The sequence below is a fragment of the Protopterus annectens genome, chromosome 10.part0, assembly GCF_019279795.1.
Source record: "Protopterus annectens isolate FY-2018-M chromosome 10.part0, PAN1.0, whole genome shotgun sequence".
Taxonomy (NCBI): domain Eukaryota; kingdom Metazoa; phylum Chordata; order Ceratodontiformes; family Protopteridae; genus Protopterus; species Protopterus annectens.
Genome location: NC_056744.1, coordinates 1,408,073,628 through 1,408,089,666, shown reverse-complemented (window position 1 = coordinate 1,408,089,666; position 16,039 = coordinate 1,408,073,628). Strand labels below are relative to the sequence as shown.

General features: G+C 36.1%; 1 protein-coding gene across 1 annotated transcript in view; it reads right to left on the bottom strand.

Annotated features, from left to right (window-relative positions):
- LOC122814288 (dynein axonemal intermediate chain 3-like) overlaps positions 1-16,039 on the bottom strand; it is a 948,661-nt gene that overhangs the window by 484,400 nt on the left and 448,222 nt on the right. Inside the window, exon 6 of the mRNA XM_044086878.1 lies at positions 11,431-11,500. Within this exon, the coding sequence (XP_043942813.1) occupies positions 11,431-11,500 (70 nt within the window). The remainder of the gene's footprint in view (positions 1-11,430; positions 11,501-16,039) is intronic.

Genomic DNA, 16,039 nt, shown 5'->3' with positions numbered 1-16,039 from the left:
ATCCCCAGGCATTAAAGTAGCTTCACTTCCAACAGAAGGCTACTAGCGACATACAACTGACTGAAAAGGAAAAAGCTGTGGCCATTAATTGGAGATGTTCTGAGGTAAATAAATGTTGGGGTTTCTTTTTCTGGTAACCTGCCTGAGAGGATATGTTCTGTGGTATACAACTGTTGGGGTTTTCTCTTCTGGAATCCACATCACAGAACACTTCTAAACTATCACCTATTCCCATACATTTCTGGTAGAGCACATAATGATGCCATGAGCCGGGCTAAGTGGACACAAATTGGTATATACCATGCAGTCACATACCAAGCTAAGTGGGTGTATTGAACCCTCGTGCTTCTCACTTCAATCCCCATCCACTATTCACCTACAACCTACACAACAGAAACAAATGTGCAGGAATACAAAAATTATATACTCACCTGCACTGTAGGAAAATACACCTAAAGCCACATTATGAAGAGGCTATCTATATGAAAGGGGAGGTGGGAGGGTACTAGGCATGCATTAAAAAAGGTCTCCTTGCAGATAATATGATTTGATTTGTGAGTTAAAATTAAAAGCATTTGTAAGATAGAAATGCTTTATAAAATATTTTAATAGTATTAGACCTCTATTATGTGGTTTTATAAACTAATTGAATGTAATTCTTTTATATTGAAATGGGTAGGATGACTTTAAGAAACTGTGTAACTGATGGGTATTTAAGGGTGGCCATATGACTGTCTTTTTGACTGTCTGAGGAAGTCTGGTATTACTGGCTGAAAGCACCAACTAAATAAAAGTCCTTTGGTTTGTTTTTGCATATTCTGCCTTTTACTGTTCGTATATATTTAGTTTATGATTTGATGAGCTCTCATATTTTATATCTGACTCTGGAGCCTTCTGCACTGGGCAAATGTGGGGAGGAGTTATGAGCAGCAAGAAATTAAACCACATTGGAAGGCTAAAAAAAGGAAAAATAAACACAGAAGGCTGAGTCCTGAAGCAATGAAATGCCACAGGAGGCCTAATTAATGGAATCATGGTCCAAGCAATAATGTTTGATTAAGACGTGAACCAAAGATCAAATGTACATTGAGTAAATATGCACAATGGACACATTTCTGAAATAAGCACTGGAAACCAGCAAGACAGTGGTGGTCTACAGGAGCAATTTTTCTGTTGAGTGGTTCATCATCTGATTATCAAAGATAATGCCGTTTTCATTTAATTTTGGAAGGATTTGCTGCAACATTGCTAACTGAAACAAAGGAGTTAAGATTCAGAAGCCCTTAACTCATCTTTAAATGACAATCCACAGTTTTCTCTTCCAAAGCATATAATATGCAGAGATGTCAGAAACATGGATATTGACCACAAAGTAACTCAAACAAAAGTGGTGCCAAAGATAAGTCTATCACCTAAAAATTACATAATGGAATGCCATAGGATACCATTTCCAAAAACAGACAACCTCTTCCAAAAAGAAGATCATATCTGTTGAATGGATGTCTAGGAGAACCACATCTATAAAGACTTTTAAATCTGATGATTGGAAGTCTTTAATACATGCTTGATCACCTCCAACACCTCTACAGAGACAGCAAAAGATTTAACTGAGCAACCAAGCTCTGAAATGAAAGTGGGTGGCACTTCAATCAATGAGGACTTACTTGTTTAGCATACTGCTAGAGGCCTAACAACCTGAAACCACAACTTTTCTGATACCTTAGCCAATAAAGCTGAGTTCCACTCATTCTTTTCTGAATTTCTGATTGAGGAACAGAATCAGATGGAATGACAGAAATGTGTAAAGGCCTTCTCTCTGTCACAAGAAAGAGTAAAAATGTCTATGAACAACTCCCTGTTCCTAGCTAAACCATGCATGATAAGGGAAAGATTGCATTTTCCAATGTAGTGAACAGGATGATAACTCAATTGCACCACTCATGGAAGAATCTGACCAGAGTTCAGCTCCAGGAGAGGATTCAGGGAGTCTCCAGTACATTCATTTCTCCAAAATGTGAAAAACTGTCAGAGAAACACCCTGGTCTACAGCCCACTGATACAAAATATCTCTGTATGGTAAGTACAAATGCATGCCATCTTATCTGTTAACATACCACACCAAAGCCTGGTTGAACACAGCAAAGGGAGCACTGGTGTCAAGTTCTCTTCCACAGACTGATGGCTCAAAAACACTGGCCTTAGCCATGATGGTTTAAGCAAAGTCTCTCTATTTGAGGACATCATTTTCCCTACACAGGGAAGGAAGACATGCAGTCATTGCTTTTATGCATGCAGGAATAAAAGATTTTATACAGAAATGGGAAACAAAGCAAAAGCAATACGGACACCACCTCAAAGGAAGAAATTGTTAAACTATGAAGAGGTATTTATAAAGGCCCTGTTGAATATTTCAAAGATGCAGAATGGACAGAAGAGTTAAAAGAAACAGTAAAAAGTTTTAATACAGAGGGCATGAAATGAGAGAAAGTAACAGCCAGAGAAATTAAGACAAAATTAAATTAGACTCCTAACTAGAAAACTCTTGATCCAGATGCAGTACTTAACATCTGGCTAAAGATATTAACATTTTACACAAAGATTTAGCCCTCAGTACAAATGACTTATACGTATATCCCAAACAGACACCAACCCGATTAACAACAGCAAAAATCATATTCCTTTTTTTTAAACAAGAAACATCTTTATTAAATTATCATATAAGACATAGGCAATATTACATTTATATAAATGGAAATAAACCATACTGACACAATTTCAGTTGCCAACATTATACATTACAAACCATGCTAGCACAACTGTAGCTGCAAACGTTATACATCACTTATAATGCATCTAGTCATTGTTAGACAAACATTACATAGCTCATTCAAATCCTGCCTTCTTTTAAACCTCTTTCCTCCTCTGCATTTACTGATTCCACAATTCCCATGTTTTCTATGTAATTTGCTCCTACCCATTTCTAAAGATCTCAATTCCAGTTGTTTTATTTCTGTTACTATCTTTGCTACATCTAGTAGTGCGGGTTTAGACTTTGATTTTCATTGTCTAGTAATTGCTTTTTTGGCAGCCACCATAATTAGACTCAGCAAGGCCTTATTATGTCTAGGCAATTCCAATGCTGTATCATAGTTCAAAAACACATTTCCTTAATTGCACCAATTTACTCACTCGTTATCTCTGACAGAGCAGTCTACAGAGAATCTTTAATGTCTGCCAACTCATTACACTCAATTGTACAATTGTTATGATCCCATAAAATATGTTCCCAGTTACCTCCTCCTTCCCTATCACTCCTCCAACATTTGCTGTCTACCTGAGGAAAATTCTTTGGAGTCTGCTTGGGGTATCAAATACCTATGTAAACACTTCCAAGCAAAGATCCTAAATTTTCTAGACTTTGTTGCATATTTGGGAGACATATACATATATATATATATATATATATATATATCCCCAGTGTTTATTTGTGAATTGCTTATCCAATCTGTCTTCCCAATTCTAACCTACTCTGATTGATTCTTATAGCTATCGTGCAATATTTTATATGCTCTACTAATTATTCCTTTCTTAACTTAACTTCTTAAAGCATGTTCTGTTCTAGATTCTACTAAAAACTCTACTAGTGCTGGTCTTTCATTTAGGATCCCCCTGTTTCTTTCAATTTGTCTATACTCTGATATCAATCCTTGATAGGGAAAGCAATCTCTAACCTGCCATCCAAAATAAGTTATTGGTATCTTCCCATTCTATTACCTTTCCCTTTCTAGTTATTTAGTCCCAGTACCTTGGTTCTTTTGCCAGTTTTCTCCAATAAATTCCATCTCCCTCTTGCCTACTGTCTGTATCCCTAATTGCAGTCATCCCTATCGGCAGAATCTCCTTTCTCCATTCCCATGTTGGCTTAGTTCTTAGAATATTTTCTGTTACTTTATGAATATAATATTCTGTATGATTATTGTTATTCTCCTTATAGGTCTGAATCCAAAATTCCAGTCTCTCCTTGTTTCTTGAGCTTTCCCCCTGTTTCAACATCATCTTTTTCCACTTTGAATTATAGTTTTATGCTTGTGCTATATATCATTTGTTTTCTCTTCTAGCTTCCAAACATCCACAGGAAAACTATCTATTCATGGGGACTTTCCTGTAGATTGGTTATACATCACCATTTCTACCTCATCTCCTCCTATTCTAAATGTTAGTAACTGAGCCTCATCTACCTCTAACCTTGGCATATTTAATTCTTCCATAAATATTTCCATTTGTGCCTTTTCTTGATTTCCACATTTTTCCACTTTATACAAACGTACATAGAATTTCCAAAATATTTCTAATACTGCTGCAGGATCCCTTGTTATATTCCTTGGTATTTTAGTGACCACCCTTTCTACTTACTGTTGCCTGAGTTGTTGTGCTAAAAGTTTTTGAGCTCTAGAGTTGTCAAAAACAGTTGCTTAACAGCAATCTTTCTAAACTCGTGCATATTATTGAGGCAATCCCTTACTTTCTGTTTAGCATTCTGCAGTTGCTCCTCTTCTTGTTCTGTGAGATTTCCCCATTTTGCAATATTTTAACATTTGCCATTCCCTCTAAATAATTATTGTTACTTCTTAACCATATCTCCCTTTCTTTTACTTCCACCCTATTTTTAAACTCTACTTTAATTTTACCCCACTCCCTAGCTATACTTTCAGAAGAATTTTCTATATTTTCTAATAACTCCTGAATAATTTCCAATACCCATTCCTTAAATTCTTCTCTTTTCTACAGATAGGTGGGAAAGTGCCAGTGTCTCACTTTTATGTCATTATCCTGTGTTTTTATTTTAGTTATTACTGGCACATGATCTGAAATAGTTATTGGGTGTGTATCAAGACCTTCAATTAAATACACATGTTCTTGTGAAATGTTTCATAAAGTTCTTTACAAATCTACCCTCCTTTGTTATATGTTCCCTTCTGGGTCCCCCCAGACACATTTAGTACTGTTGCAAATCAAATTGCAGTTGTCACCTATAAGTAATATTCCTTGCTGAAAGCTGATTATCTCTTCCAGAATTTTCTTAAGCTCCATTATAGCAGTTTTTGGTGGAGTATAAATATATGACAATGTAATCCTCCTCCCTTGCCAGTAGTCTATTAGTACCATAAATCTACCATTATTGTCTTTTTTATCCTTTTCTATCACTATTGGAGCTCCTCTTGCAATTAATATAAGTACTCCTCTCTTCCTTTGCACCAGGTATTTGGCTGAATAACCATCCTGAAAACCTTTCTTTAATCAAATTCACATGTTCATACATTTTCAGGTGTGTCTCCTGTAGTGTAGCTATTTGCACTCTACATGTTTAATATAGTTCACTACTGTTTCTTCTTTGTATTTATCTGTGAGACCATTAATGTTTAAACACATTGCAGAAGGTATCATATTCTTGAAAAAGTATTAGTCCCACCTTTTATGTAGTTACATGTCTAGTTACAGCTTTTGTATTACATGTATGTACTGTTTGGTAGATTAACTTATACAGTTGTTTCCTGTCATCACCATTTGAGCCTGTTACATCTTACAAAATGTTTTGTTTATTGAAAACCCCAAAACAAAAATAAAAACACACCTCCAATACCCTCCTAAAACCTATTAACTCAATAACAATGCACAAAACTATGTACAACTTCAAATATTGATGTTTCACCCTCCTAACAGGAACAAATGTTCCAAACTGACAGCCACAAAACAGACTTGAAATAACATAATAGAAAGGTTATCCATGCTAAGATGCACGGTACAGCCTGCAGTTCTATTAAGTGATGTCTGGGTTTGTCTTACCTTAATAGCTTTCTCAGCTGGGAAAGCACTTGAATGCATTCAGAGAACATTTTCTCCAAGCCATTTCTCTTTATCAGATTGTCTCCTAGGGACATGATAACCAGACACAAAACTACCAAGCATACAATTGTGGATTAAGATAATGACCTTAGCCCAAAGGAGGGAGAAAGAAAGGGGGAAAAGGAACAACAGGAGCACCTATTTACATTAGTATCCCCATTACTCTTAAAAATAACTGAAACATTTTTACTTTATGACATGCAAAGAAAATCATGCACCACCAAAATAGTACTATTAAGAAAAAAATTGTTTAATTTGCAGTTAACTTTCCCCTCTCCTGACTATTTTTCTGAACATTTATGACATGAAGTAGGGCATATGCTTTAGAGTCCCCTACAACTTTAACAAAGTCCAAGAAAGTCCAATATTTCCAGATTCTCTTGTTATATTCTTGTTCATGTCCATCTCCCAAACCCTGTCTCTGCTCATTTCCAACGTATTCTCGATTCTTCTAGTTGACTCTTGTGCTTTTTTCCGTCTATCAAACATTTTTTCATTTATACACTAGAAGATGTTTCAATGGCACAGACTCTCTGTGTTCTGTATAACCAGAAGAACAAGAAGAATCTCCTTCTGTTTCACAGCTAACATTATATTGGATACATTTTTGTCTTTGTTCCTTAGCATGTACTTCATCAAAAATTACTTTGTTTCTCCAGGGAAAAATATTTTGAAGATAGCTGGGTACAGCAGTTTGAATCTCATGCCTGCTTCTTGACATTTACTGAATCATGTAATACATTTACTCCTCTTCAGCCCGGGGTACAATGAGTAGTCATTCTCCACTAACACTCTGCTGTCTCCCACTTTTAGTACTTTGTCCTTCTGCCACAGTTTTGTCAGAGTAAACTCCTTCTGCTGGTAAGATTGCATCTTTGCTATTAAAGGTCTAGGTTGTTTTCTCATAACCAAGTTTGGAGCATACACATGATGTGCCTTTTCAATTAATAATTACTGTTGTGGAATATCAGTCCAGCTACTTATTTGTGCTTTCATAAAATTAATGCAGTCTGTTCCTTCCATCTTCTCTGGTATAGCAGAAAATACCAGGTTTTCCCTACGTGCTCTGTCCTCTAATTCTATTATTCTTTGAAACATCTTTTCTTGTGGAATCTCATATTCATCCAGCCTTTTCCTTGAGTTTTGCAGTTTTATCACCTTATCTGAATATCTGTTTAAAGCTTCTTCCATTTTTCCAGCCTTTTATTGTTTGAGTGATATATACGTTCATCTAGGTTACTGGAAGTCATGCCTGGAACTTGCTCTCCTTTTTGCTGAACAACAGCAGTACTTTTCCCAGTCAGTGTTTCTTTCGTCACCTTTTGTAGCTGATTTTCCTTCAGGTCCTCTGTATTTCTTTTCTCACGGCATCCATACAGTGCACTTACTAGGCAGTTACTGAAATTTACCCAGAAATCTGGGTCCTCTGTCTTTCTCTGCTACATTTCTGTTTTCACATGGGGGGAGAGCTAGAATTAAGTTGTTACTCAATGTGCAGCCATGTTGGAAGTTTAAATCATACTCCTCCTTAAAAATGAACCTACAAGCCATTCTAAGAATTACAGACCAATAGTTTGGCTTCAGGCAATTTATAAATTATGTGCCAGCATTAATGCAGACAGAGGTTTATAGCCTTTCCTGTGGAATGGCAATAAAATACAGTTATATGGAACAAAATGAACATCTACTGCTAAATAAAGCCATAAAACAGAAAGGTGAAAAGTGGTGGAATCTATGTCAGGCATGGATAGATTACAAAAAAAAAGGATCCCACATTCTTGGATTATGGAATGATTACAGATGTATAAAATACACTGTACACTGATCAACTATATTGTGTTGACAGTGTCATTCCACTTTACAGCTGAGTCATGGTAAAGGACAAATTATTATAGCAGGGACAAAAATTTAAAGGGGGAGATTCCAGGGTGATTCTTTGTCTCAACTGCTTTTTTTTCTTGGCCTTAACAAATAGAATTGTTTACTTAACAGACTAGGCTAACTTCCATAAAACCTTATTCAATAGCATCTCATCTACCTTTTGTGGATGATTAATACTGTATAGCTCATCAAATAAGCATATGAATGCATAAATATAGTCTTTTACATTGTCATTTACCTTGTCAGAAGCACTAAACTGTTGAATAAAACTGAAACTTGTTTTTACTGAATACTGCTTGAGGCTCCAGTGTAACTTCATCTCTTTGGTTCTTTGTTCCTACAGTTATGCTTTCCACTACTATAAATCAGCTTGGTCTTCTTTTTCTAACCTACAGCTTTGGTGTGACTGACTAGCTCCAAACAGCACTGAATCAACTGGATAAGAAACAAGAGAAATGCTTCATGCTTATCAATGATATATAAAAAACAGTGCATGCCAAGATTATATATCCCTCATGCTCAGGAGTGGCCTTAGGTGAACTGGTGCCCTAGGCAAAAGGGCTTTATGGCGCCCCACCACCACACTACCCGGTGGCCCCATCCCAGTCTTCCAACACCAAATAAATACTGGAAAAACACCCCTGCTATGCCGGCACCCTAGGCGGCCGCCTAGTTGGCCTATGCCTAAGGCTGGCTATGCTCATGCTGAAGGTGGCATGAGCCTCCTAGAAACAGATATTGATTTGTAATCATGGGACTACATACATATTTACTGATATCATTAGATCCAACCATACAAAAAGTTCTACAGACTGAAAAGAAAATTTCAAAAATCTTTTTGAAGTTTTGCTTGCCTGTGCTTCACTGAGAATGCTTACCCTGTTTCCTGAATGAGTCTGACCTGGAAGAAATGTTTCTGTTAGATTTTGGAAAGGAATGTAAGTATATCAGAAAAGAGTGGACATGGAAATTGAATGAGAAGTAGAAGAGATGTGGACAGTAACAGAAAGTGCCAGAAAACAAAAGAAAGAATTTAAAGAAAATGACCAGAATAAAAGGAAAGAAAATGGAAAGCCCACAGTTGTGGTGTTGTCTGAGATTACTAACAGAGGGCCTGGAGTCCAAAGATAGTTCACAGATTTCAGAGCTTTTGCAACAGCCATCATTTCTTTGACACTGACGTGTTTTAATCTGTCTTGCTTGTTTAAGAGGCCCTGTACTTTCATTCCCTCAGAAATTGCTGTCCAAGCGAAGTCTAATACATCTGTTGCTACAGACTGAGTAGGGGCTGTAAGGAAGAAAGGAAAACACTGGACTAAAAGACAACTTGTTCTCCTAACAAATTAGCTCCTCCTTCACAGACCCCAGCATTGGAATATGTAAGGCATTGGAATATGAAAGGAAAGAGGGTGCTGGTATTTAGTCTAAACTGATTTGACAAGCCATTTAATCTTCCTAATGTGAAGTCTGGCCAAAGGAATTATGACAATAGTAGATGCCAGGAAACCTAGAACTTTGAGATATTCCCTGACAGATCCTGGAGTCTGACTGAAAAATATCAAAAATTGTTCCTTGTAACATTCTACAATGCCTTATGGAAGAAGTTCATCATGAGGGATGCATCGATCCTGTGGAATGGGTTCACCTGAAAAGTCATACTGAGAAAAAGCTTTATTACTCCAGGCAGAAATTTATGACAGCCTGTGAAAGAATCTGCAAAAATGAAGTATTTGTCTAAATATGGGAAAATGTAAATGCCCTTCAATTTGCAATGGGTTACTACAGGAGCCAGTCCCTTTGTAAACCCTCTTGGAGCTGTTAATAAGCCAAAGGGAAAGACAGAAAACGAGAACAGGAGGTATAGCCAAGGGCCTGTGCTGTGAATTGTTGGCAAGAAGAGGTCCCCCAGCGGGGTACCCAGCTTTAGTAGCTTAGACTAGTTGGATAGAGTTCGGTGAAGTAATCTCTGGATCGCACGACCCTTGCTAACAGCTTCTGCGCAAGCGGCGCAAGAAAGAAAAGACTGGGGAAATGAAATGGGCTGATGCTTGCTTCCCGAAGACCAACAGAGATGACGTCGGGTGGAGTCGACATCATCAGCCGACCCGACTTTTTGGAATCCCCTGCCGACTGGGGGCGCTGCTGGCGACAGACAACACCTTGTTATGACTGCAGATGCATCCATGAAGGACATCTGAAAATGTAAACCAGACTCAGAAAGGTGCAAAAAGTATCTGAACTCTATGAGGACTGGTGATAAGGTGATAACTAACTTTTAAATCTACCGTTACTAGAAAAATGAGAGGTGGAATGACAGGTAACCAAAGCTGCAGAGAGAACATTTCAAAGTTTGTGATTCTGATGTGAAGGTTTAGAAAGGAAATATCTACAACACCTGATAATTATATTTTAGTACTTCCTGTTAGCTGTAACTCTGTTTTGCCACAAGTGATGTCAGAGATTTTCTGGTACTTGGAGTTGTAAAACTATTTTTTTTGACTGTCACCTCTACTGCAGTTGTCTAGTTGTTACATAGTACTTATTTATTTTGTTGACCTTTTTCTGTTATCTTATGTTTTATCTTTTGTGCTCGCTAAACTATCCATTATTACTAATGAATTATTTAAATAACATGTTGAATTATAGTTATATCACAGTCAGCAGTACCGTTTTAGATAATAATCAAAATTGCATATGTGATATACATTCTTTTAGTATTACTGTATGATCTAATGTACCTGCTTTTTATTGGACTAAATTGATCAAGTCTCCCTAGACTTCCACTAATAAAGGGACACAACCTAGCTGGACATGAAATATAAATAAAAGCAATACATATATAAATTAACCACTTGAATTATTTGGACACAAGGTTGTCTTCTGATAAACCAGAATGAAGTCCAAATTAATTATAGACAAAGATATGTTCCTGACCAGTGGTAGGATAGATATGATGTACTGAGAGTTCACTTTTCCACCTAGACTGTCTTTACGTATCACTATCCAGGGAGGATCCCTGATAAGTATGAGCTTTCTGACTAAGCAAAATCAACTTTTGTCTTCAAATGTGAAGACAATTATTTATTTTGTGGTTTTAATATTATCGCATCATATATTCAACATCAAGTAAAAGTCTACTTACAATATCTAGCTGACAATTTAGTTTTTTAATATAGTAGAGGTCTTTTGTGGCTGTGATAAGCAGAAAACTCTAGTAGCCCATGTATTACTATAGATGGTGTCCTGATACCAGTGAACTATTCTTGTCCTGTTTACATATTTCAGTTCTCATAATATGCCAAAAGGCTGCAGGTCTAAGAATATTCCAGAGAGAGGACACTCTTTAAAAACAGAGCACAAAAGGACCTACTTTCTTCACAAGAAAATGTTTTATGAAATATATGGCAAGGCAGCATTCTGAGCTCCAAGTTGTTACTACTGCAGAATAATACAAACAAGTGTCAGACACTCTTTAAGAAATGGGGAATACAGACTAGCAACATTCTTAGAATTTATTTAGTATCACTAATGTCTGAAATACAAATTTCTGATTACTTTTTTAAATAATTGGTATGTTTATAGGGTAAAATTGAGTTTTAAACTGTCTAAAGAAACATGCATGGCTCATACTTTAAATCAAATTACCTTGGTCATCTCTGATGCTCATAACAACTGGATTGTATTCCCCGCTTGAGTCAATCTTTGGCAAAGTCACCTGTTTGAAATTAATTGGAATTATTACATTTTTATATATTTTTACTGATGATAACATTTAATAAGCATTTTCAGAAGTTCTTATTAACATCAGTGTTACTACAAATCACCACATACTTAATTCTTTTTTTCTTAACTATCATATGCCAAAACCTGCTGTACTTTTCGCCCTTGATTTCTGTTACTTATTACAGATCTTCTGCTTACCTTCCTTTCTACCTTCAGGACTTCCAGCATCCTTTTCCATAAACATGCACAATCTTTTTCAGCTCCTCATGCCTTGATTATTGTAAACCTCTTTTCCACTATGCTTACTGTAGCTACATTTCATTCAAACTTTTCAACTGTTTCAACCTTTTTTCAGATCCATATTTATGCTTGAAATACTTTATAACACATATTCCGTTATATCTGGCAATCTGCATAAAGGATTATGTCTATAAATTAACAAACTGCTTTTGGTAGTCCAGGTTTTGATTCCCTCATTCTCCCTTTACCTAACTCTGTGACCCTGAGTAAGTCACTTAACCCATCAAATCTCCTGGGATATGCCTGAAAAAGGTCTCTGTGGCTCACTGCTGTAACCCGGTTAACAAATAGAAATAACGAAATAAATAATCTGAAAATTAATTAGCAATGTCTTATGATCGGCTTGTTTGATCTATGCAAAAGTAACCTCACTGTTATTGGCCTATACTGTCCATTGCAATAATTGTGATGTGTACCTTTACAGATAAAAGCAAAGCTTATTTCAAAATATCTAGCATATGTAATACAGTACAGTTGTGTGAAGTGCAAAATAAGCAAGTCTTCAGGAGAGACACTTTTGCAGCAAGTAGTCCATTTTGGGGCTCAAATTACCTCATAATTCTTTATGGAAATGTCCTCGCAGTTAAGTCCCATGACACATGTGTATGCAATCAAACATCTTCTTGTGAGAATATTAAATGCTTCTCTACTTAGACTGCCTTACTCTGAGTGTATGATATTGCTACCTTTATTGTATATTTTTTGTGTGCAGACATGCTCAAGCTGTAGCTGAAATGGACACTCTGTAGATCAATCGATTCTCCCACTAAACTGTTAAGAGAAAAAGTTTTAAAAACATACTGTTATTTGTCTTTTTCCTCTGCTTGCAAAGTGAACATGTTATTTGTTGGGATATGCCTATCAAAGATGGGCCTCATCTGTGAACAAAATGCAGCATTGCTTATAAACCTGAATATTTGTTTTCTGCATTTCAGAATAAAGAGATTTGGTTATAGCTCAGTGAAGCCTGGGATAAGGACACACGGCCGAGTAAGAGTTAAGTTACTGAAGCAGGCTGTGTGTCCTGGAAAATTTGAGCTACCATTGTTGAACTGAACATTCTGTACTTCTTGAACATTTTGTACTAACTGTTGGTTTGAGGTGATTTGTGATAAACATGTTTATCACAGGTGTTTTTCATAGCCAACTGTCAACGGTCAGAAATGTAACCAAAAGTTGTTTTGCTTGCAGTATAAAAGTTGATGTCAGTAAACAAGTTGACCAGAGGAGATCATCTTGGCCAATATGCTGTGTAATCTGGTTAGCTTCTAATAAAGAAGTTTTTTCATCACCTGAGGCAGATGTGACTCGTTTGAATTTTTTCTTCTGACATAAACAAACAAAAATAAATAAACAAATAAATGAAAATGATGTGCTTCGGTATGCATATGGTAAAGAAATGCATAAATGATGTTACATGCTTTGACATGCATATGGTAGATAAAATGCAGGTTTCCTCATTTATTCTTAAATTTCTGTGACCAGATATGAGTTGGATTCCCACCACAGGAGTAAGACAGCTGTTTGGAGCAGATATGGGTTCAAAGTTTAAAGTGCACATTTAAAAGTAGAATTCTATTTAAGGATTTACCAAGTCTGAGATTGCTGTATCTTGGAGAATTCCCCTTAACCTGAAGTACAATGATCTTGGAGTTAGCATACATCAATAACAGAAGTATGGCAGTTGCAGCCTCCTGTAATACAGGGCACATGGGGTCAAGCTCCTGCAAAAATTGCTATTTCTTAATTTTGTAAGACTAAATTTAAATTGTTTTCTAATTAATTCACAGCTTAGTGTGCTTATGTACTATAACATTTTGTCATGCAACTCCCCTCACCTATGTCAGGATTAGGGAATACATAAAACTATTATACAACTATCTTCAAACAAGAGAGGAAAGACCACTGCATCTTCTCCAGCAGTCATTATTTCTTAATTTACTGTTATAATGGGTGTGACAGAGATACAGTAGTTTTCTTCATATCATAATAAATGTGTTTGATAAGCCTATACACAGGTCCTATATAAAATATAAAACAGATAAAAAAAGAGAATAAATACATAGTAAAGCCATTTCCTTAAGATTTAAAATACAAATCAAATACATGTATATAGTAAAGAATTGTTCAAATCAAAATAAATACATTTGATGAGTCTACACATGGGCCTAGTAAAATACAAAAAAGAAAAAGAATAAATATATAGTAAAATTATTTGCTTATGATTTAAGACACAAAACTAACTTGTAGTCAAACTTAATCAGATAAAAGGTTTATATTAAAATAAGCTTTATGAAAACCTGAAGTCTTATAGGATCTCTTAAAGTTCTCTGTTCTCAAACACTGCTGGAAAAAACTGGAACCTACTACTTAATGAACTCACTTCACGTACCTCCCTACCCCTCTTTAAACAAAATCTCAAAAGACACCTCAGATCTCATTGGCTATGCCCCTGCAGCAACCCTGATCAATTCTGTAGTCCTCTCTATTGTTATCTCTAAGATCCTATCTCGTTTAATAAATTAACTCTGCTTACTACCTATGAAAGCAGAAATCTCAATCTTGGAAACTTCAATGAACTGCCTATGGAAACATCGTGTATAATCTACTGTAAATTATCTCTTTTATCATACTGTAAAATGAGTTGTTTTATCCTCTATGCCAATATTTGGAATTTTTTTTTTGTTTTTATTTACTTGTGTTATTACTGCTTTTTAGTGTTGTTTTGTAACCCTTTATTATCTTGTCTAGAGTTATGACTGCTTTTTTATTACTGTTTAGTGTTACTAGTGGAGCTTTTCTCCCTGGGCCTCTACTGAAAATGGACATATATCCAGCTAGACTAGCCCGGTCAACAAATGTAAAATAAATAAATGTAATATAAATAAATAAATAAAGTAATACAGTCAACACCTTAAGTACTTAAGAGTGCTCCACTGTTTAAGGGTACTCTATAGTTTACAAGACTGAAACAAAAATGATTTATGTGTAGATTATTCCAAACATAACCTGAGAATAGCTAGCAGGACTGTATCTACTTGAGAAAAGAAGGCAAGAGGTCCTGTTGGGAACCAGCAGTTCCTTAACAGAAGAGTAGACCCAGACTATGAGGCCTGATGTCTTAAAACCAGAACTTTATAATTAAACCTGCAGGTTGCCTCTTCAGATTGTGCTGTACAGCAATTTGTGCAAAGCAACTTAAGCTTGCCAGAAGACAAATACTGGAATTCTGTACCATCTAAAGTTGCCCCCAGATCACTGGTGCAAAGTCCAGGGTAGCTGGCATTAAAGTAATTCCACAAGAAAAAGAAAAATTAGTGCACAATATCTGAAAAGTTGGAAATATACATTTCCCTTTTGTTTTGAAGGTTAAGTGGGCTATAGTTGGCCTGAAAAGCTGTCAAATGTCCTGTAGAATGTTACATTTCTTTCAGGTTAATGTGAAGAGACCATTCTTCCTGACACCAGCTACCCTAAACTTAACACACTGTTAAAATGGGCTCCTGATGTGTAATCTGAAGAATCTGCTGTTACTTTCCTGGTTGGAAATAGGAGGGTCATTCCAATACATTGCTTGCTTAAATCTGTTCATATGATTGCTTTTCTTTTTTAAGGGGAAGTATAATCAGAGTCTCTAGGGAATCTGTGAATTGGCTGCAGACAGTTTTGTGATACCACTGTGTCCTGCTCATCATATGCTATCTTGCAAGAGAAAATATAATACATATTTTATCTTATCTTACTTCATGTTTTGTTTAACTAAGGTTGGCAGATTGTACTTAGGGATCCATTTCTATCTACAACTAGTGTGGTTACTAATGTACAGGTGCTTAAGTATGTACATGCTTCCTGTGAATATGTATTATAGCCATTGCCACTTTAAGACAACTGCATATCATTGCCATTTTAAGAATGACTGTATCTATTGAAGCACAAATTCTACTGCTGTAGAGTGTGTGTGCGTGTGTGTGTGTGTTCTTCTGTATCACTGTAAAAGGCAGAGCAGGAGTCACAAGGACCACATAGAGTCACAAGGATCTCACAGACCACCATTTTGGCCTTACAGTTAAATCGGCCTGGACAATAAAAGACTTTCCCCAAATGTTCAGCATTTCAACAGTCCCCTTGAGAATATAACTACATTTATTACATGCCACACATCATGTCATTCTTCCAGACATCTGACATATGTACAACTTAGATTATATTTCTGATGTTCCTTTCTTGTTTA